The sequence below is a fragment of the Perca flavescens genome, chromosome 1 (assembly GCF_004354835.1).
Source record: "Perca flavescens isolate YP-PL-M2 chromosome 1, PFLA_1.0, whole genome shotgun sequence".
NCBI classification, from domain to species: Eukaryota; Metazoa; Chordata; class Actinopteri; order Perciformes; family Percidae; genus Perca; species Perca flavescens.
In genome coordinates this window covers 12112829-12136431 of record NC_041331.1, presented here as the reverse complement: position 1 = coordinate 12136431, position 23603 = coordinate 12112829, and the positions used below count along the sequence as shown (strand labels likewise).

At 38.7% G+C, this 23603-nt stretch overlaps 1 protein-coding gene across 1 annotated transcript; it reads right to left on the bottom strand.

Moving 5' to 3' along the window:
- Window positions 1–1937: 1937 nt before the first annotated feature.
- Window positions 1938–10310, bottom strand: slc1a2a (solute carrier family 1 member 2a). Its single transcript, XM_028581561.1, has 10 exons — window positions 10181–10310; window positions 9405–9557; window positions 7691–7941; window positions 7499–7607; window positions 7042–7168; window positions 6592–6825; window positions 5692–5886; window positions 4458–4592; window positions 3106–3313; window positions 1938–2009 (listed from the first exon to the last, which is right to left on the bottom strand). Exons 1-10 carry the CDS (start codon window positions 10308–10310, stop codon window positions 1938–1940), a joined length of 1614 nt encoding a protein of 537 aa, XP_028437362.1.
- Window positions 10311–23603: the final 13293 nt, after the last annotated feature.

Sequence of the window (23603 nt, the reverse complement as noted above, 5' to 3'; positions counted from 1 at the left end):
GACTTTTCTTCTTTGACATACATTTGATGCTCAGTAGTTTCTTTAAAAAACAGATCACTTGAATGCGTTGTATGTAAATAAATAACCCTAAATTCACAACCTATTGGGACGAGTGGCCCATGAAAGGAAAATTAACATTGTACTAACATTATTGCATATGTTAATAGTTATAGTCTTTATAGAAACTTTTAGCATAGCAAAAACAAGTCTGATAGATGACATAAAATGTCAAATCCTATACATTATACACTTTATCTAAGAAGAGTATATACACAAAGTGCAAGGAGGCACTTTAAACATGAATATATAAGCCGTCGCTTATATGAAAAAAAGAAATCAATTATCCTGTTTTAACCTTGGTTTGAACCACACTCAACTACTGCTTGGTTGCTACGTGGGGATAAACTCAAAAACACGTTCAGCCAACATCCAATGACCTTGTTGTCACGGCTTCAGATTTATGCGAGGGCTGGAGGCAGAATTTAGGGTGCACTTGCTAAACAGACGTCACAGCTACTTAACTCATACATGTAATTACAAGCTTTTTATTTCTTATTTATGTAAATCCGCAGTGTAAAAACTACATTCTGCAAAATCTACGTGATATCTTGTGAGGAAGGCCCAGCCGTCCTCGCTTTGAGTGTAGTAAAGCTGGTAGGTGGAGAATATTTACTTCTTCTACTAAAATGTGAGTCCCAATATTCTATTGAATTGAATAGTGGTAACCTTTTTCCGGAAATGTGTTAGTCATCACACTAACTGCACTCTGCAGTTGACATCGTCAAGGCAAGGTTGTCAATATAGCAAAGAAATAAACAGTTTGAAAGAAAACAGAGCAATGCACTAGCCTGCTGAGAGTTTGAGAGACGCCCACCCTTTTTTTCCCTCTTGTTGAACCTCCAACGTTCTTCCCTGTTAAGCCTTCTCTTCCTCTCAGAAACACACATGAACACACAGAAATCCCAGTACACAGGCATACGTTTTGACTACAAACAGAAACTCAGTGCTTCACACATAAAGAACATACATACAAAAAAAAAAAATAACTGCAGGGGCGCCCTTCACATACTATTTCTGCCTTACAGCTCTCTGCCACACACCCTGCACTCTTTGTTGCAACATTTAGAGGTCACACCCTCTGCTCTTATGTTCTAATTCCTAAGCTTTGCTTCTTAGGCTTGGCCAGGTGTGTGTGACATCAAGATGTAATCCCATAAGTCAAACAGCCAAAGGTAACGCAGCGTTTAACCATCACGTATCATAATGCCACCGGAAGCACTGTTCTGTTTTCATAAACCCAGTTTGCATTATTTTGAACCTTTGGTCCAGTGTCCATGGGCATTTTATGAGAACAAAGAGCATCACAGAATACAGAAATACACAAATACACATTGATAGTCACAAACCATTCAGTAATGAAAGCTGATCTGTAACATTTGTTCTGACTCATTTACACCAACCTTTACATCTTCTCTTACTTGGTCCTTGTTTTAAATGTGACTGGCAAGGCCATCATCCACACATCATCTCTCTGCCCTTTAAGCTACGAAGAAAATGCTTCCATACAAAAGAAAAATGAGATGTTGCACAAGGTTGAATAGTTCTTGTTGTTCTCGTTGACAGAACAGGAAGCTAAGTAAGGCCCTGAGTGTAGTCAACCGAACGATTTATTCTTCTGTAGAAAGTGCATGAAATGCACCAGTTCATTACAGTTTGTGTCTATTTAGTGCAAATGCAAGATCTAATACAACTTGGGGAGTCATCTGTAGTCTGCTCCAGTAGCTACCCGGATGGGTAACTGAAAGAAAAAGACCGTCCGACTCTTCACTTTTTCTTCGTTTTTTTGTGATGGTTTTTTTGTTGATTTTTATAGTCGTGTCGGCAGAAAGTAAAAGCTGTTGGACCTCAGGGTAAGGCGCAGCAGCACTGGATCTGCTTCACTCGCATTTCCATGGTCCCTCCTCAACAAGAGAGAACCCTGCAGTGTTGCCATTTTTGCCCATGGTGACCTGTAAGCAATTGTCGAGATCATCTAACTATGGGGCCAAGGCACTGTCATTAACAAACTGTCAACGGTTGGGAGCAGAGAAGCCATTGGGTCATTGCATTCAGGCAATTGACTTTGGGGCAGAATTAATGTGTTAATCCCCACCACTGAAATACATGTCATCTACATACACTGATACAATGATACAGTGATGCTGCTGATGTGGTTGGTCAGTTACAAGATTATATGAGAACAAGGATAATTATAGTTCAGAGTTGGCCATGTATTTAATGGATTCTCTGCCCAAACGAATTACAATAGTCAGTCATCAATAATCCGAATGCAACTTTAGCATCAGCATGCAAAAGCGACATTATACAGACAATGAAATATCAACAAAATTCTACTAGTACACTAAAATACTTTTGCTCTTGTTTCTTAGCTACAATGTGGATAGGAGAGGATCTTTGGCATTTCAGGAATGTATGCATCACTTTGGATGAAACATAGTGAAACAGCAGTCTTTATGCTACAAAAACTCTTTCAAAAGATGGCCAATGATTGAAAACTGTAATTTGGTCAGGGCTGCCACAAATACATGTCCAATTAGGTAGACAAAAAAAGAACAGTTTCTTAATGAAATCAAAACATACCACAACAAAATACAAGTCAAATATAATTGTGTACAAGACAACACATTAGGAATGGTTGATGCTTAAAATTAAACACTTTCATTTGGATTTCATGAGAGTAAAACAGCATTTTCGAAGATGCTAAAAACCAAAAGTATGATTTCAAAAAAAGAACAAACTTTGGTTTTGTTGAACCCGGGTACCACAAAAACTGCTTTTTCATAGAAGTAACAGGTGAATAAATAAATATAGAAATATTTATTTTGCTTTTCACCCCTTTAAAAAAAAAAAAAACATTTTCTTAAATGAAAATATGACATGCACTATTCACGATCACATAGAAACAAATACACCAATAAAAGAAGTCACTTAGAAAAGAAACACAAACACAAGGAAAAGGAAAAGGAAAAGAAAGACGAACACACAGACAGAGCGGGGTAGGATTCTCTACATACAAGTCTCTATGTCCGTTAACGTGAAATGTACCTTGCAGCCGTCTATCAAGATTGAGTTGTGGTTAGTGTAAACATTCTGGTTGCTGTTATTTTCATAGAAGGATTGTGTCTTTGTCATCTCAAGTTCATCAATCCGGGCCTGTTGGTCGAAGGAGTCCAGCTCGTGCTTGGAAAGGTGGTACACGATACCTGCTCCATAGGAGTCACCAACCACATTAACCGAGGTACGGAAACGATCCCTGCATGTTGAAGAGGAACGTGGTGTGAAAGACATGATTGAAATGATTAATGAAAGAATGAAATTGTTTGGTTACACTTTACATGAAGTTTTCTACATAGGAGTGACATTGACATTGTCAGGAACGTGTCATAAAACATTATAAACAAGTCATAAACGTTTATGACATGACCCTTCTTTTAGTAAGTGTGATTTGGTTTTGTCATGACTAAGTTATGGTTATGGTTAGGGTTAGGGTTCATGTGTTCATGACAGTGTGATGTCACTCATGTAGTCACATGTAGAAAACTTCAAGTAAAGTGTTACCAATTGTTTTAACTTTAAGTGTATGTTGTTATTTATGCTTCTGAATGAGTGGGCGTATGGAGAGTAAGACTTAGTTATCAAAGCCTGAGATTTTTACATCCTCAAAATGTATGTTAGAGAGCGGTAGAAAACTGCACACTCGGATTAAAGTCAAGCAGCTGTTTTGATGCTACTTTGGCCACTCGTGGCTTAGCTCTACACTGTGCAAAACATGTGTTGCTCTGGAAAGTAATCCAAAGAAATGGAAAATGAAATATATACAGTATATGTCTCATTAAAAAGTGAAAGGTATTTAAAAAAAAGAAAAAAAGATGGTTGTGGTGGATTTATATTGAATTCCATTTACATCATTAAGACTGTAAAGCAACAGAAAGCAAGCTGTCACCAGAAATGTTTTGCTCAGAGTTTAACAGATTGTTGGGAAAAGTTCTATGAGGGGCAGAGTTATTCTTTGAAGCTGCCATGGTTACCGGCTATGCATTAGAAACCCAGTGAGCATGATAGGTTTCTCATTTTCCTTGTTTTCTTGAGATGACTACATATTCTGAAGAAAGAAAATATTAATTTGGTCTTAATCAGGGCTTTTTTTTTTGAGGGGGGGGCGGTAAAAACAAACAATGTAAGCATCGGATTGTAAATGTGCACATTAAAAGTAACACAGAAGTAAATGATGAAAGATTTAGCACTGGGGTGGTCACCATTATTTGAAAATTATATATTCAGAAATGATCTCACTTTAGTTACTTTAACAAACCTGAAGATAAGAAACCCTTGCATGTGCGTGTTGGTATGTGTCTGTATGTTTTCAGTATTTGTATTTGTGTTGATGTTGAACTTACAGCAGCCAGTCGACAGCGACCAGGAGGCTGATGTCCTGAGTGGGCAGACCCACCGCTGTGAGGATCAGAAGCATGGTCACAAGTCCAGCACTGGGTATACTGGCTGCTCCAACACTGGCCAGGGTGGCTGTCATACTAAATAGAAAGCAAATTCAAACTCTCAGCAGGAGGACTAACCACATGCGGTAAGGCTCCAACATTCCTCTGCTCCGCTATGTACTTGCTATAACATGCAGTTACCGTGATTCTAATCAAACTGGTTTGACAACAAATTCAATATTTGAAAGGACTAATCAATCAAAGTATATGACTCCACAGTGCCTAATGATAATCAAGTAAATTATCTTCATTAAGTTGTTTGTGAGACAGATTGTAAGAAACATATCCACAATGGTACTATAACTCCAAAACTATAGTGTAGTCTTCTTTATGTGAAATGAACTAAAAATGTTAACGAGGTTGACTATATTTAAAAAAAAATTCAATGTAGGCCTACGCATGTTTCACCAGTATTTACGAGACTGTCCTCCCCTGAAAAACGCCCACAAGTTGTTCGTTCCAGCAGCAATTACCACTCACATTTACGTTTATAGTGGCAGCTTCCTCTAGCAGCAGCAGTAAATATGTCGGGAGCAAAGCAGGAAGTAAGGTGACGGAGTGTAAGACGCAGGTTGGGATGGTGGATGGGTCAAACAAACACAGGACTTTCACCCAGGAGACCGGGGTTCATGTCCTGTTTGAAAATAAGAGTAAACGACAAGTTTTCTTTTAATTTAACGGAACAAAAGGAACTACGCCACATTCTGCACAGCGGGCGTGACCGGAGACGAAGCAACGTAACGATTTGAAACCAAACAACGATCTTTTTCTAAACTTAACTAAGTAGTTTTTGTGCCTCAACCTAACCAAACTGCGACCGTTTCACAACGTTAACAACATGTTTGAAACCATGACCGTTTTTTTCTCTGGTTTAGAGACGAGGACGGAAAACTCTCCTGTGGGTTGGATTTCCTGCCACCACTAGGAGCGCTAATTTATTAAACGCTTTGGTGGGTCATATTAGAGTATATGGTTTGGAGGACTTGTTAGTATATACAGAAGAATATAATATTTGAATTAACATTACTTTCATTCCTTTGCTCAGGCAGATTTGATTGAGAATTTGGCTAATTCATTACCAAAAGTTTACCTTGCAAATGTGTTGTCATATCTGAATCCGTAGCCACGTTCTCACCTGACAGTAATAATCTGGCCCCAGTCGAGGTTGATCCCATTCATCTGAGCGATGAAGATGGCAGCCACAGCCTCATAAAGCGCCGTGCCGTCCATGTTGATGGTGGCCCCCACTGGGAGGACAAAGCGTGTTACTCTCTTGTCGATGCCCAGGTTCTCCTCTAAGCATCGGAACGTGACAGGCAAGGTACCAGCACTGTTGCAAATAAAACAGGAAGAATTGCTTTGTTAGGTTAAGTTAGTCACGAACAAAATGCAGTTTGCAAACTCTGCACCCAATTTGGCACTAAAAACTAAATAAGGGACTTAACAACTTATAGATTTTCTGTTGAAAATGAATCAGAGTGGGTCACCCTTGATGTTCCAATAGTTTTTAAACTTAATAACACTATTGTTCATACAGACTTTAATCCCCTCTGAACAATAGTGATTTATTCATTGTTAATTTGTTACATAAAATAGACTATACAAAGCTTTTTGTGAGTTTTATTTCACAAGTTATGCAATTTTAATAGTTCTTACAGAGAAAACAGCAGTTGTGACTCAGCAGTTGTTATGTATGTTATTGCGTTATACTAAGTCTCTCGCTGATGGCAGAGCAGTGAGCAGGCCGGAACTTTAAAGGACTGAGCTCACCTTATTAAGTACAGGAAAGTTATCCCACATGGCAAAGTTAGAAGCCATTGCTGGCAAGATTACTTTATCCTTACCATTTGAAATAAAGGTTACTTTTGCTATGTAAGCACACACACAGAAACCCATGGAGGAAGAGGAAAATTAGAGTATTCCCAAAAACATGCAGCACACTGGAGAGGAAATTGGAATTAGAGTCATACGTCTCAGGTCAGACAGTCTGAATCCTAGAATATAAAACAGGAACGGAGACAGAAATCCCTCATACCTCGATGCTGTTCCAAGTGCCGTGACCCAAGCTTGGAATATTCCCATGAAGAACGTGAAGGGGTTTTGTCTTACTATCACAAAATAAATCAGCGGAAGGAAGATGCCTCCATGGATGATTAGACCCACTATCACAGTGACCATATACATCCCCAGCTGCCTCGCAACCACCTCCAAGTCTGCAATGGAGATGATCTTTCCACAGATGAGGCAGGCAATACCAAAAGGGGAGTACCTAAAGATAGACACAGGATATGTTAAAATTAGGATTATTATGTTATTTACGTGTATGTCTGCAGGTATATCATTAGTATTTTGAATATATTGATACATAGTTAACGTTAGCTGTGGGATACTCTGTGTATATATCATTTTTGTCGAAGCAAAAACCAGAGGGAATGATTTGGCAGTGTCATTGAGTGGAGGGATGCCTGAAGTGGAAAACACTTACCACATAATTGCGCCAACAAGCCTCATAACAATCTCATTCAGCACATTGAAAAACTCCAACATCAGCTTGGCCTTTTCTCCCATTTTCCCCATAATAACTCCAAAAGCGACAAAGAATCCAATCAAACCTGTAAGAATACAGTGATGTTGACTTAGTCTTACAGAAAATTAATAGCATGGAATGAGAGTGAATCACTCATTGAAAGCCATATGGAAATATAAATTTGTTCGGTATGTGTTTTTAATAATATGAAAAAGATAATATTCTAAAAATTAAAAGAACTTAAGTGATATATAGTGGTAAAAAGGAAAATGGAATCAATTATTACATCCACGAAGGAGGTTTTGTTTTTGGCTCGATGTTGGTGGAGGATGAAAAAAAACTTGTGTTTTTCTTCAACAACTGCTATTTCTTTTCAGTTCTTTAGTGGTTGTGTTTTTTTAGACTTTTTACCTACCCAGGACGTTCATCCCACCCTTGAACTGAAGCGACCTTTTAACTGTGAACTGTGGAGGTGCTTTAGTTCTGTTAGTGGGCACTGGTACTTTGGTGATTACTGTTTGGATCTGGACAAGAAGCAAAGAAAAGAACAAACAGTTGGAGCAACTGACTTATGAAGCAGAGGTTATGTGGTGGGTGAGACTCCTACCTGCTGAAAGCAGGCCTGCACCAAGTTCTCTGGGAAAAGATTTCGGATGAGATCGAAGAAAGCGTCCACGCTGGACACCTCGTCGTTCTTCTTTCCATGTCCAAGATTAGCCTTCAGTTTGGGGTTTCCGGGATGGATGAGCAGCACCAGGATCACTCCGAGGACGGCTGCGATCACCGTCGTCGACATGTAGTACACCATGGCCCTGGTGCCTAAGCGGCCGCTGGATTTGGCATCCAAACCGGCTAGTCCTGTTGGCATAGTATGTTTTACAAGAAAATAAAGTAAGTGTCCAATATAAAAAAGATGCAATTCCTCTCTTCAACAGATAGTGGTAAAGTTAGATTTTGTTTGAGTTAATACATGTATAATCTAGGCATTTATACGTAGTAAATCTGAACTGTTCTCTAGGTGGTTAAGAATTAACTAAGATTAAAACATCACAATTAAATTGACCAGCTCCCCTCACCAAACTGCAAACTTACTAATGTCCTTCCGGTCAGTGAAGCCTCCACACATAAGGCTTACCTCATTTGGACAAGTGTTGTGGTTTTTACTGTTCTCGCTGTGAGGACATATTGTGCAAATATATTGGAATAACTAATTCTATACCCAAAAATGTCATGACTTGCTTTCAAAGTGAGATGTCTCAGTGGGTCTGGGGTTGTGTTCCATTTACGGCAGCTATATTTGCACTATTTTTCAAACCATTTGGCAATAAAATGCCTAAAAATCTAAACGTCATTTAGGAAAAATATGACATTTGCCAAAAAACAGAATCATCCTGTTTTGTATCTAATTTCTTTCCAACTGTCTTCATCATTCTGAGAACAGAACACTACAAATGTTTAGGACAACTAAATTTCACTAGTTCCACCTGAAAAGACGCATAAACTGTCTGATGATACTATTTTTAAGGTTCATAAGATAGATATGGCTTAAACAGCATTACTAATCTTGAACGTTTTTAGTTGTGTTCAAAGAATGATTGGTGATATTTTCCCAGTAATAGAACTTTTGCTGCATTGATTTGCCAGTCCAGTCAGAGACACTGAGGGGAAATGACACAAAGTTGAAGTTATTTTAAAAATGTAAAAGATGCGTGGCTTTTGAGAAAACATTTAGGGCTGAAGCCCCAGAAGCCACTCAATCGCTCCGCCCCTGTTTAAAACATTAAGTGTTTACTGAGGGTAACTGAGTTTGGTAAGGAAGGCTTACTAGACGTTATGTGCACTCTCAAGGTTGTGGAGAGGCAATATTGTGAATGTGTCCGCACACTGTACGGCAGACAATATTTCAAATATCACTTGTGCATCTTAGGGCCAGAGTCCAAAAATCTAAGTTGTACAGTATCTTCTAAGTGATTTGACGTGTGGAGTTATGACCACAGGTATTTCAGACAAAAAACATATAACAACTGAATCAAGTTTGTTAAAACAGGTCTACAGTGATCTAGATGCACATGAACACAGCTGGAAAGCATAATAAAAATAGTTTGGAAAGTATGGAAAAAAACAATAATATCTTGTACTAGTGCAAAAGAACCGTAGCTCCCATCCTCCACACTTTTGGTTATACACAAAATGCAACAACAAAAAAACTGCCCACTCTCTCCTCTCTCAGGTAGCAACAAGTCGCACCATGTAACCTCATTTTATGACAGATGTCAGCAAATTGAGCAGAACATTTGCAGCAGCTACTGTACCTCACCCACCTGTGACCAGACTGGAAACAACCAGAGGCAGTATAAGCATCTTCAGCATCCTCATCAGGATCTCTCCAGGGAAGGCGATGATCATAATAACATCCGGAGGGAGAGGCGATACGTGCCGCAGCAGCATTCCAGCAATGGAACCCAGAAACACACCTGAGCCGGCGAAAAAACACAAATCAAACACAAAGCCAGGTGAATCTGAGCCATGAGATACTAACTATGCCTCTAACTCATCTGAGAGTCACAGTGCCATGGTGTCACCTATTAGTACTGCAATCCTTGTGTAAGGAATATAACTTTTGTCTTCATAAGGCGATTATGTTTCACCCTTTAAAAAATAAATGACACCACGAAAATATAACTTCTGTCAACAGATGTAGCATAGAAAAAAAACGAATTTAAAACAATACTGAAGACAACCTTTCCCTTGTTTAGTTTGCCTCTGGTACATTCAAATGAAATATTAAAGTACGGCACTTCAGTGTATCACAGTGGGATTTAAATCTAGTATGAACCCAGAGAGCGAATATCATTAATTTCTTTAAAAATGCTTTTAAGATAGAGACAGAAGCTGTGAAGCACTATTGCCTCTCAGCAAGAAGGTCCTGGGTTTGAAAGACTGGGGGGCGTTCCTGAGTGAAGTTTGATGAAGTTTTCGCAATATGTGTATGGGTGGGTGGATTATCCAATGTATGCTGGGAAAGGCTCCAGCCACCCCTGAGTGGGGGTAGCAAATGGATAAATGGTCAATGAAAGTAGCCAGACCAAAAACGTACCCAGGATTGTGAGAGTGAGAACCATGTTCTTCATGACTTTATCGCAAAAACTGCTACACCAACCCTCTGGAGCATCCACTATAGGCTCCATTTGGGTCTCATCCATCCTGACCTCCACTTGCTTCTGCATTTTGTTGGCACTGAAAGAACAAAAAGAATAAAGAAGAGCTGGTGTTAATTACTGACTGATGATGAATTTATCTACGATATACATTACAAAGGAGCAGACATGGTTAGTAATCAAAATGATGTTTAGTTGCAGTTAAGCGAAGACAATGTTGAAGGAGGTTAAAAAATAGAGGTTGTATTACACTAGGATTAAGACTCTAGTGGGACCTACTGTATTAGTAGAAATATTCCATGATTACTGAGCATGAAACGTTCGGAAGAGGGATGTAACAATGCACCGTGAATTGGTCAAAAATAGATCTAAATATGTGAAGACTACAACCGGTTGAGAAAAAAAAAAATCAGCCTAGGGCGTAATCTACTGTAGATTTCACTTGTTTGACTTCAGACATCAATACATCTTCTTAGTTTAATTATTTGAAGAGATATTTTATTTATTCAGTTATTTTGATGTGGGATTTGTTCTAAAATTCTAATTCTTATTTTTTTGTGTTTAATATTTGTTATTTAATATTAAATACAATTTCAGTTGCACTTTTGATAAGAGGACACATCTGTCATTTTGCACAGTTTATATAAATAAATTAATATTTTCAGTCATTTGTCTGCAGCTCATTCCGTCAAAAAAATCCTGAGAAATTCGTATCGTCAACTTAAAATAGTGAATCGTATCGAATCGTGAGTTGAGTGTATAGTTACATCCCCAGTTAGGAACGTCCGTCTTGGTTGTGCAAGCATACATCATTGGCAATGTGTTTCGGTGGGAAGCCAGTGAGGGATCACAATGTTGTCGCCTGCACAGGTAAGGGTGTAAAGGGAGTAAAGTGGGAGTAAAGTGAACCTCCCACATATTAGTCCCTCCTTTTCAGCAGCTCCTCACTGGCAGGTGAAAAAAAGTTGAGCACTGCAGGAGACATATGTCTGTCTAATACCCTCACCATACCAACAGTAGAGATAGCAGTGACAAGTTGGCAACACACAAGGTTTTGGTGGTTCCAAAACTGGGGAGAAAAGGGGGCCCCAACACAAAATGGAGTTATGATAGCATTGAGTTACAGTGCTACAAAACAATTTGCATGAGTGATTGAATTAACAATATTGCATTCAAGATTACTACAGTATATCAAAAAAAGTGTTCACTTGTCATTGAGTAATTAATGAGGGCACATGCAGACCTGATTCAATTCAATTTATTCTGCATACTTTGCATTCTAAATGCATGCAAAGTTGTGAAAAGCTTGCAGATGGCCTTTCGTAAGTAGTGACTGACATTCTCAAACAATTAGCACCGAATCAATAAAGAGCCTGTTTATTAATCTGCATTTTAAATAAATTATCGCAGTTTTACTCAAATTGAATAAACAGAACACAAGCTGTTAGTCATATCCTCCCCTCTGCTTCTGTTGCTGTTGCTTCTGTCCGATGTCTATGCATAGTCATGCATAGATAATTTGAGATATTCTATTTCTGTGTTGAATTAAATATGAGAGCAACGAAGTCTGCTGTAATTTTTTTTTTTTTCACAAGCAAATATACTTCATATATTGTCGCCGCCGGGCAGAAACCTTGTATCTCCATATTTCATCATTTTTATTTTTTTTTAATAAATCAATGCTATTGGTCAGTCTTTACGTCTCTCTGTGGGTTTTACAACTATTTAAGCAGTCACGAGGCAATTTCGTCAGACTTTGTCTAAGGTAAATAGCTCAATAAAATGTTTTCAAATTTTTTCCATTTCCCAAAAAACAATGGTTTTGAACATACAAGGTTTTCACCCCACAACAACGATATACACATACAGTATGTGTGTGTATGTTATGTAGTCAGTGATTTGGCTTGATGTTTTCTATTAGTTTCCAGCATTTCATTTTAGAGATGTTGATTTCAAATGATGATCCTGTCCATCCTACGATCCAGTCCTTGTTCTTACTGCCTCATCATCTCACTGAAGCAACAAGTATGCCGGGTTTGTTGTGGTCTGCCGTAAAGCCTCTTTGACTTAAAGATCAGCTTTCCCCTGTGCAGCCTTTAAATCCTCTGTAGAGCACAGACGTGCACAGTTATGTAACGGTGAATGCCCGTGTCATTTGGACGCTCTTGACCTTCATGACTTTAACACCTGGACTATTAATGCTGGCAGAAAACCCAACAGAAAAATACTGAAGTTTCTTTCAGCAAAGGTGGTGAATTATGTGAAAAGCTTCCTCCAACAAACAAACTTCCCTTCAGGACAATACACAGTACAGATGGGCTGCAAAGCTTTGATTATAGGCACTATAGAAACATAATGCACTCTTCTTCCCACATTCAATAACATGTTTGAGAATTAAATATTTGAATGAGCTTCTGTACCAGACATCAAAGTTAACAGGGAACATATATGGTGAGGACAGAACAACTGCCAAGTCAATTACGCCTGTCTGATGCACTGTGCTCTAGCATTAATAAACCTTAAGCCTTTTAAAGAGGATAAAATTAGCACCTCAAGTGATCGAGTTATACAACAGAAAACGCGCTTCCCAGGAAAAGTCAAGGTGTCACCAATACCCCCCTGACGACCGTTAGGCAGTATATTACTAATTTGAACACCAAAATTCAGTGTTCACTTAAATTTCTCTTTGTTTTTCTACAGCTATATACTCCAAAAGCATTGGACAAATCATTTAACTCCAAAGAATATTCCTGAATAAGCAATGTGAGGTAGTTTTCGTACCAAACAAAGGATATATTATATATTTTTCAATGAAAGCTGGTAATTTATTTTCTAAAGATCTCTGGTTGTGAGGCTGAAGCAAAAGGGTCAAAGGGCAGAACATGACGGAATGTATGCGCTCTCTTTAAAGAGCAATGATAAGGAAATCTGAAAAAACGTCTTACTTCCTCTATCAATATATCGCCAACATGATTACTACAGACGTAAAACTGACATAAGTTTACCCTTATGGCAGTTATTTTATAGACACAATAGACAATATCTACTATTGCATCATTGATGCATCATTCGGCTTTCACAGGAAAGCTGCACAGGAGCTGCAGGATATTATTTTGATTTTGATACAATTTCATAAATTGCTACCACATCATTACATGCTAATTATAATGCTTACCAGTTGTTTTGTATGTTGATTTGGATTGAAATTGTATTAGTGCAGAGCTACTACACAGCCGTCTGCGTCGGTGAAGAATATAACAGTCATGGCTCATGCATTAGTAAATCCAGTAAGAACCTCCAACAAGTATTTTTTGTCCCTTTAGGAAGGGCTCTTTGGTCCTTAAAAATCTGCAGATCACTTCTTCCTCAGCGTTGGATGTATATCCACAATCACAGATTCAGGGAGGTGTGTAAAGGTAAACTGACTATCCTGGAGGTCTGACAGGAGTCTGCCAGACACGAAGGGTGGAGTCAACCTGCTAAGATTAGCACGGGAGCGAAAATCCTTGTTGCTGTCTTTTCTTTTTCTTTTTTTCAGCTTGGTTTTATTTGTTTACTTCTCCTTCCAGCAAGAGTGATTTGCGTTGCTTTGGACCTCCAAAGAAAATGAAGTATCAGGAGGTCCTGAATGAGTAGAAATAAATGTTTATAGTTGTGATCTTTGATTAGTCGTACTTTACTAAACACACAAATTGTGTTGGGTTATTTTAAACAGCTTATTTCATTAGATTTCATAACTTAGAGAATAAACAAATCAATGCATATTCATCAGGGCAATTTTTTAAGCGTCCACATGTTTGCAACTGCAGAACTTAAAGGGGTGATAGAATGACTATATAGGGTATTTTACACTGTTCCTTAAGGTCTCCTAATAGGGTATGTAACATTGGTTGGGCTGAAATTTGCCTGGTTGATATTTTATTGGCCCTTATGCATCCCTGTGTTTTGGTCCTATTTGTAACAAGAGCTTTTCTTCCAAATATGGTATGCTCATGAATATTTAGATGAGCTGCGCGCTGATTGGTTGAGTGAATCCCCATACACACACATTAGAGACGCAACAGAATCCCATATTCCAGACACTGCAATGTTTCGTTACCAAATTCACTTCTGAGACTTTTCTAATGCGGGAAATCAACTACATAAAGCTCAAATATGGGCCGTTTTACGAAAATTGATGGCTAATTGCAAATTTGGTAAGACGTGTCGGACTTTAGGCGCTCCACACAGTCTGACAAGAAAGCGGCAGCCTGCTGGGCTTCATACCCAGGGCAAAGTCACCCTTTGTGGATACTGCACTACCGGGGCTCCACGGCCGGCTGCCGGCATAACTATAATATATGTACAGTTTGAATTTCGTCACGGCACTTATATCACAGCTATCCCAAGGTCTTACAAAGCTAACAAAAGCTAACAATCCAATTTGAATTGTTAGGAGGAGCAGCTAGCTAGCTAGCTATGTGTCCCATTAAATACAATGGGAAAATATCGCGGCTAGCTAGCTACACTTTCGGCATAAATATAGTATATTTACAGTTTGAATTTCGTCATGCCACCTATATAACATCTAGCCCAAGGTCTTATAAAGCTAACCGTTGTGTCAGATTTCAATTTAAGGCATTTTTGTGAACGTCAGGGGTCTTGTTAGGAGGAGCTGCTAGCTAGCTATGTGTCCCATTCAATACAATGGGAAAATATTGCGGCTACCTAGCTACACTTTCGGCATAACTATAGTATATTTACAGTTTGAATTTCATCACGGCATGTATATTACAGATTACCCAAGGTCTTACAAAGTTTAGCTAACACTTGTCCGATTTTGGATTTCAATTTAATGCATTTTTCTGAATTTCAGAGGTCTCGTTAGGAGGAGGCTAGCTAGCTGTCATTGATGGACTCCAGCTCACCGTGGCTCTATCAATGAGACTCGCGGACAAGAGGCGTTTATTTCCCCAATCATTAGATAAATAACTCAACACACATATCCATTATAAGATTAACTGGAACCTGCGGTTAGAGATTGCGGGCGTAACAAGCTCGCTGACCGCGCTCTCAGTCACACACCGGCCATTTAGCAGGAAGAGGGGAGGGAGAACAGCGAGCTGCAGGCCCTGGAGCTCTGTCAGGGCAGCAGCGTTTGATAGTCCAGTCACCCAGAAAGGGTGAGTTTGCGCGGGTATTGAGCACCGCGGGCTGCCGGCCGTGACAGAGCTCAATCGAGCTCACAGCAGGCCGGGGTCTGTGAAGGACAGGCAGGGCGGCGATGTAGCAACCCAGGCAGCACCGGCCGCTGAACTCCGACACACAGTCGGACAAAAATTGCAATTAGCCATCCATTTTTGTAAAACGGCCCATATTTGAGCTTTACATAGTTGATTTCTCGCATAAAAAAGTTTCAGAAGTGAATTTTGTAATGGAATAGCAGAGATCTGTGCAACCTAGATTCAGAAGACTAACTGATCTCAGGTCAGTTGTGTAGCCTATGTAAATGTTGGGGCATGACCGTTCTCTTAATACACCCATGGGCTGACAAAGGTACAGGTCCTGGGATGTTGACGTCAACTTCTAGCTTTGTTGAGATTCGCCTGTTTTCAGTGGCAGTTTCAAAATATGAGATTTTCGTAGTAAAGGGGTGTCAATGGGATTTTGAACTTCTATGTATGTCCTATTTACCCACCAACCTGTCGTTATTCAACTGACAAGGTAAAAAAAACGACGGTTTTGCATTCTATTACCCCATTCTATCACCCCTTTAAGTACAGACATTTAGTAATAGCCACAACATGCATGGTTTGCATAGCTTTTATTTTGTACAGCCCTTTCAAAAAAATGTTGTCATGAGCTTTACCACCTTGCCTATACATATATTGTGTCTTATGTGGCTTTCTTGTTATTAATCGGAGTCAGGTAACACACTTTATAATGGCTGATCAAATGTGTACCATTCATCTGTGCAGCTATGTGGGGAATTTGAAAATGATTAAGTACTACTCGTGTGCAAGACATACATGATAAAATGGTCTTCAAAACATGACTTAGCTTCTTGCAAACTAAGTGATTATTTGTAATGTTAAAGGGGTTTATTTACATGCTTCATTAATATGTGAGCCAGTAAAGAGAAAGGCACACATTTAAAGTACAAATCCGGCTCAAAATGAACCTAGGGGTTGATAGCACGTGTAACGAGTTTGACTGTTGTCTGGGATTTGTTTTAATGCTAATCAAATATGACCAGTTTTATCGCAAACTGCTAATTACCTTATAAAACTAGTCGTCCGTACACGTAAACCAAAGCATTGAGAAATTTGTAAGTGTACAGACAGTTTATTAAAAAGATAGTTTATAAAAACAGTACCGTTCACGTATATAGGCAGGCGCCATCTTGGGAAAAAACATGTTTTTAATAAACTGTCTGTACACTTACAAAGTTCTCAATGCTTTGGTTTACATGTAGGGATCCTTATTATGCTATGGTGCTATTTTGAGCGTTGTTAGTGGTATAGAAATAGCGATTTCTTTTTACTTAACCCGTGCCCCGACGACTAGCGTTATAAGCTAATTAGCGGTTTGCGATAAAACTGGTCACATTCTATTAGCATGAAAACATATCCCAGAGAACGGTCGAACTCGGTACACGTGTTATTAACCCCTAGGTTCATTTTGCGCCGGATTTGTCCTTTAAGGTTTAATGTCAGGTTCTTAATAACTTTTTTAAAATAAACAATAACTTCCGAATTAAGCTGCAAAAAAAGAACTCTTTTAGCAAAATAAAAGCTTAATTGAGAGCAAAACAGAAAAAATCTGATTGCAGCTGTTTCCTCTACACAGTTTTGAGTGCAGAGCTTGGTGGTAGTAGCAAATATTCAAACGAGACATCAATTATGGCTTATATTTGGATATTATTTCATATTTATTACTATAACTATATTTATTTTACTGGAGGCTTCTGCATTCAAGTGGCTTCTAGCAGTTCTGTTCCTCAGCTTAAACTACATTGGATTGCTTGAGATGACTTGATAATTTGGATGAAGGTAAATAAAAAGCAAATATAAACTCTTCATGATTTTACGTATACATTGTGTTTTTGTTGTATTCCAATAATGTGACCCTGAGTGTTTTCCCGCTCTGCCAGCATTAAATCTTGATCTGATTTGAGGTATTTGCAGTGGTGGAGCTGTTGATGGTGCTTAGTCATTGAGTGGTCTCCGTATTATTATACTCTTCCTGAGACCGCGGCTTATCTTATGAAGTTTCACAGTGTGAAACTGCTATGGTACATGCAGTCATTGTGATGGTGTTGCCATGGCAGCATTTATTCTTAAATGTTAAGTTGGGACTTTTTATGTGGAAAAGATGATTATCAAGGTGACTATCTTGTTCTATTGTCATCATGTCCCTCTTTGGTCTCTCAATATAGGTCATGGTCATGATGACTATTGAAATAGTTCAGTTTCACAACATATAGTACATGTTTAAAACTTGGCCTGTTACATTAAATAGAACAGTCACATGATTTCGGTCACATGACTAAACCGCCACCGTGCTGCAGTAAATAGAACGGTCATATGTGTCGTTTTAGGAATCTTTGGAAAATGTTGCAATCAAAGAATTGCTTGGCCAGAATCAAGGAAGAATTGAATGCCAGCTGTATGATTGCAGGGTGATCGACCATTAAAAGACCAAATAGCTGCTGTAGCAAATAGGCATATTATCCCTGCAGTTTGCAGAGTTTCTGGATGTTTGTTGAGGAGGTGACACTTTATATCCGTGAAGTGTGTGAAGATTGCCCATTGCTGTGCTACTCTCAGAGCTTAGGCAGGGAGAAGAAAGACAATCTAAGAGCGCGTGGCAAAGTATTTGTCCACGCAATTCCACAGCCAGCACTGCCTTTTCTCCCCTCAGCATCAAGTCGACCTCATGCTGCAACACCTGACAACGCACACCACACTTAGACAGCAGGTGTCTATAATTAACTAATCTGTTCTGAGCCATCCTAATCCAGCACACATACACACTGAGATGGATCAGACACAGTCAAGAACAAGAATACAACTGTGATATTTTAGAACACATTTCCACAAATCATAAAACAAAGGTCTCATCCTTTAGGTGCTTTGGTTATATAGTGATATTGACAGTGGATCACTTTGTGGCAATCAAATAATATAGTGGTTTCAAAATAACACCGAGCAACAGAAACAAGTCAGCAATGTTAATCTGTGATTCAGGGTGTGCAAACGTCTGTGTGAAACTTCTTCACACACTTAACTGTTGCACACATCTCTGCTCTACAAAGTCCCAATCGCCACAAATCCTACTCATGAGTATCACTGATATGTAGCCCCAAAACTAACAAAACGTATTACAAGGTCATGAGACAAGACAAAGATATAACTAAATCCATTTAAAAAATTGGAAGGACACTTGGGGAGCGCAGACCTCTGCCAAAGCCATGCCCTATCTTGCAATGTTAATGACGGTGAAAAATGCTGTGTGTCCACTCCAAAATTTTGATCCGTTCCAAAACTTAATACAACACATATATGTTTTTTTTTATTATTATTTAGCTTTTTATTTTCTGCGTTTTAGGTCACTGTAAAAGTAGCTTTTGGAAAACTCAGGACAGGGTGAAGACTTTTGGAAACACTTTTTGTGTGTTTTAGTGTAAACAGGGAAAACAGAGTTTTTGGCTTGTCAGAGTGTGGGCAATTATTTCCTTTGTGAGGCATCATAAATGAGGCAATATTTCTTTGCAATGGCAGACATGGCCAAAATAGTACTGGTAACAGGCTTGCTACCAGGACTTTTTTTCTACATATTTAAACATAGTTGTACAATAACTCTTCCGTAGAACCGCTACGGATGTCACTGCTACATAATCCAGCACTGCCATGACACAGACCTCGACGCCAACGCAGCTGGTTTTGGACAAGTTCGTCAGACTTCTAGTTAGTGGGCTTCTTCTTATTTGCAAGATTGGGGTTACGCTGCATGTAGGGTTGGTGTGCTCCTGATAGCGCTTCAATTGTTTTTTTGCATTGACAGGATTTTTTTTGAGAACGAACAAAGGAAAAAAAAACATTTAGAGAATACCCATGTTTGTGTTGTCTAGGTTCTCCTTCAGCCCATGGCTTCAAGCACATTCAGACAGACACTGCAGTAAAAACTGTAAATATCGACACTGACTAAAATCTCTTTCTGCTGCCAGCGGGAAAATAATATATACTCACTAGTGTACACAGTGGTATATCCACCTCTTTTTCTGGTAGTTTACAGTATAATCAGCCAAAAAGCCATACCCACTTCCTCCTCTGTAACCTACTCATCTACCTAGTAGTACACCCACCACATCAACTACCACTACACCACTGTATATAATGTATATACACTCATCACTACATAAAAAACTACGGAATAAACGATCAATTCAGCAGCAAATGCTATACTGGCAGTATTGCTATAGTGGGTTCAGTTCAAATAATTAATGCATGTAAACAATAAAGAACAGAAAGGGCACAGCCCTCCTCAATAAAAACTTTATTTTAACCAAAATCTTAGTCATGTTAAAATAACTGGTACAGTGAAACAGGTACAGTATAAAAGGGCAGGAAAATTAGTTCTCAGATGTACAGGTCATCTATCTTAACCTGGAGTTAAGCTAATTACCGTGCATGACCAGAGGGGCATAGCAGCCAGTTCTTGTTTTCTGTTTCTGAGAAACACTTATAAGCCTCAGAACTTTTGTCAGTGATAGTGTCCCAAATATAATAAGTTATTCCTGTATTTATTTATGTTAAATATATCTTCACAGGAATCACACACCACAACTGTTCCCATTGTACCTTTATAGGTGTTTACACCTTCTACATACTGTAAATACATGTTAAAAAGAATACAAAACCCAGTATGCTCTAACTGCTGTTACATAACAGAGACTCCTGGTTACTGTAGATGTGGAAAGTCCATTAACTGCAGAGATTTAGTCTCTTTAGGATACCACAATAGGGGTTCAGTCAGTCAGTAAAATAGTGATAATTCAATGGGCCGAAAACAAAGAGGATTAATGGGCTACTCTGATGGTTCCATGTGCCAAAGTGTCAAACTGTCAACGCTTTTAGGGATTTCATGCTGTCAGATAAATATTATATGCTTTACAGGTTTAGAAAACTCCATCGGCTGCAGGGGAAAAACAAATTTTTGCAAAACTAGATGGGTATTATCTCTGGAGACTGAAAATATAACCAAACTTTGACAATTAGGAAAGTTGCCATTCGTGTTTGGATTCTAAAACAGTTTTCATCAATTGTCTGATATTGATAGCCAATTATCGGATTTGAATGCAGTTTCCAGGTTTAACAGCCATTACTTGCACTGCAACCCCCCACACACAGAAATTTCAGTTCAGGGGTTCGTGACATTATGAAAATAATTACAGAAACATCAAATGTTCCTTCAGTGACTGCTAAATTAAACACTGCAATTATTCTTCATGCAAACCATTACGTCAATATTAACACATGGAGCTCGTCTTTTCTTTATAGAGCAAGTGAGAAAATTGCAAATGAGGTGATGTGATGTGAAGAATTGTTTCAAGAATTCAAGCGCTAGTTGAAGTCTATAGCGCAGTTAATCGGTCGTCTTGACACTTTTACAAAAGAAATATTTATTATATAAGTTTTATAGGACCATGCAGAAGTAATGACTCATGATGGTTGTTTGACATTTCATTTTCCCTGGAAGTACTGTTGCATGTGATATTGGGTTTTTCATTAGATAAAAAAGCACAACTTTTTTACACTCAAGATCTCAAAATCATGACAAATCATTCAAGTTCTGGGTATTTTCAGACTAATTAGGCAAAAATACAAATTCATTGTGGTGGTGCTTGATTAAAATAGGGCTGTTACGTTTCGCAGTGTGTGATATATTTATTATTCTTTCCTATGAAAACCCCAAACGTTTTGAAATGTTGAACAGCCAGAATAGCAGACCTCCTTGCTGCCCATGAACACACAGCAGAATAGTTACAACATGTCTACAAATCACAGATGAGAATCTTTAAAGAGCGTTTCCTTGGATTCCCTCTACACTCATCAGACATCAACCTCACTGAATGAATCAGTAAACGAATGAATGAATGAATCACAAACACTATCTGGAATACTCTGAAAAAAACCAACATGAATTGATATCGATTGATGCCAGGCCGAGGGGATGGGGGTATACATTCAACTGTACTAAATTAGGAATGTATATACCAATTAACATGTTTAAATCACATTACAGAAATCAATCTTGTTTGAAATGTTAAACATATGGAAAGCTTTAGGGAAAATGTATACTTTTTTCAGTAGGTGGCTCAGACTGTAAATAAAGATGTTAATAAGAATATAAATAACAATTATGATAATAATAATGTATTTCAACAATATAAAATACATGCAAAAATGCAACGCAGTGGATGCACATATCAGGGAAGGCTATACAGTGAGTGTTGCCACTAATGGCAACCCTTTTTTGGGTCATAGAGGCATGATGCACGGCTGATCATCATGATTCACTAATGATTTTAATTACATCTGTCTTGTAAGAGCAGAGATTTCAGTTGGATCTGAGCCAGAGCTGAGCACCAGCTCCTGATTATGAGAGTTAACTGCTCTTACTGATGCAGGAAATGTACAATTAAAAACTTTTGGATGGATAAGGAGCTCTTGACTTGCTCTGCCATCATGCCCTCCACTTGGGAATGAAGTTGAAAAGGAAATGCCGTTTTCACGCAGACTCGTTTCACAAAGTCTCCTTGTCCCTTGAATTATGCAGCTAGGATGATATGTTAGGTTGCTGTCTTACAGGGAGTAAGGTGAGAAGATTGATATCAATTTACATCTCTGTGCATTCAAACCATTGTTCCAGAAAGTCACTAGCTTAGCTTAGCTGGAAGCAATGGGAACCAGTTACCATTGACCCAAATAAAGAAAAATCCATCTTTAAACAGCTCCAAAATCGTGTTTACATGTTGTGTCTTGTTAGCTAGCAAGCCAGCCTCAATACATCCAGGTTTGTTTAAAGTTTGGAAAGTTTGGCATGCTGGCAACTTTTGGGACAGGACCTTTGAGTTGCTGCATGCTATACAGTGTTCTACCATTGCTTTCTAGGGGATAGGGGGTGAGAGGGTATTAAACACATGCATACATGAATGCGACTTCCTACATGCAAAAATATACTATCAACACATTTTAATAGAGAATATTTAGCCTGGGACCACAAAGAAACAGAAAACATATTTACCATTGCAATGTTTAATTTTATTGCTCTCCACAGAGAAATAATTAAATGCCAACGCACAGTGGACAGGCAATGGTTTGCGTTACTTTGTGAAACAGACCAGACCTAGGCTGCACTGCATGACAATTATGAACCCACAGCCTCAAATGTTGGTCTAACTAAACATAGCAAGATAACCTTTCCAACCGCTTCTCTAAACACAACACCCAATGCTCGCCGCACAGTAAAAACATTCCGTAGGAAACGCAGCAAAGCAAATACACAATCAAACAGTAGGCAACGTGAGTACGCCCACACGCATGGATGGCTACAGCAGGAATGAACAAATTATGGAAAACTGTGCATTATGCTTCAATAAACACGTATGTTGACAAGTGCTTTACTTTTAGCCTATTATTTATTTCAGGAACCTAAATATACAGGAAAACATATCCACACCGAAAAAAAACAGTGGCACCAAAATATACGATATTCGAGCTCCCTCTACATTTCTCAAATGAGGCTTTCTGGGGAGCTCATGGAAGGCTATTTCTCCTCAGGGCCTCCAGCGATTTTTCGCTGATGTGATGCTTGAAAGTTTCTTTGATGCACAATTGAATACGAGGGACCCTTTTCCTTCAACATTTTTTTTTTTTAAAGGACTTCTCTTGGCTGTGTTACAAATTCCTGCATACTGAAAAATAATATTTTATGCTGCAAATTGAAATTTTTCTAAAATCATTATTACGTTTACGCTATGTGGATTTGATTATGTCTGTAGTCAAGTTCCCTAACAACAAGCATACAAATTAAGAAACTGTCTGATATGCAACCCATGTAGCTAATTTTACTTAGGATTTACGGTATAACTCTTCGGGCTATTCTTTTGAACTTCATCCTCTTGCAGCCTTGTGTCGTGTTGGGGGGTGTAGTGGGAGTGAATCTCACAGAATACCATATCTCTAATGATGCACATGTGGCCCAAGGCCAGCGGCTTTGCATTGCTTTAAGAAACACTGTCACTTCCATTAAATGCACGGGTTGACTTGTTCATGTCCTGAGATGTGGCGTCATTAATATTTAAATTCACTAACAGTT

Coding starts and splice junctions, on each gene's coding strand:
- slc1a2a (XM_028581561.1), bottom strand. CDS start 10,310: ATGCAGAAGCAAGTGGAGGTCAGGATGGATGAGACCCAAATGGAGCCT. Junction 7,942..9,404: donor TGTTTCCAGTCTGGTCACAG/GTGGGTGAGGTA, acceptor CTATGCCAACAG/GACTAGCCGGTTTGGATGCC. Junction 2,010..3,105: donor TCTTGATAGACGGCTGCAAG/GTACATTTCACG, acceptor AATTGCTTACAG/GTCACCATGGGCAAAAATGG.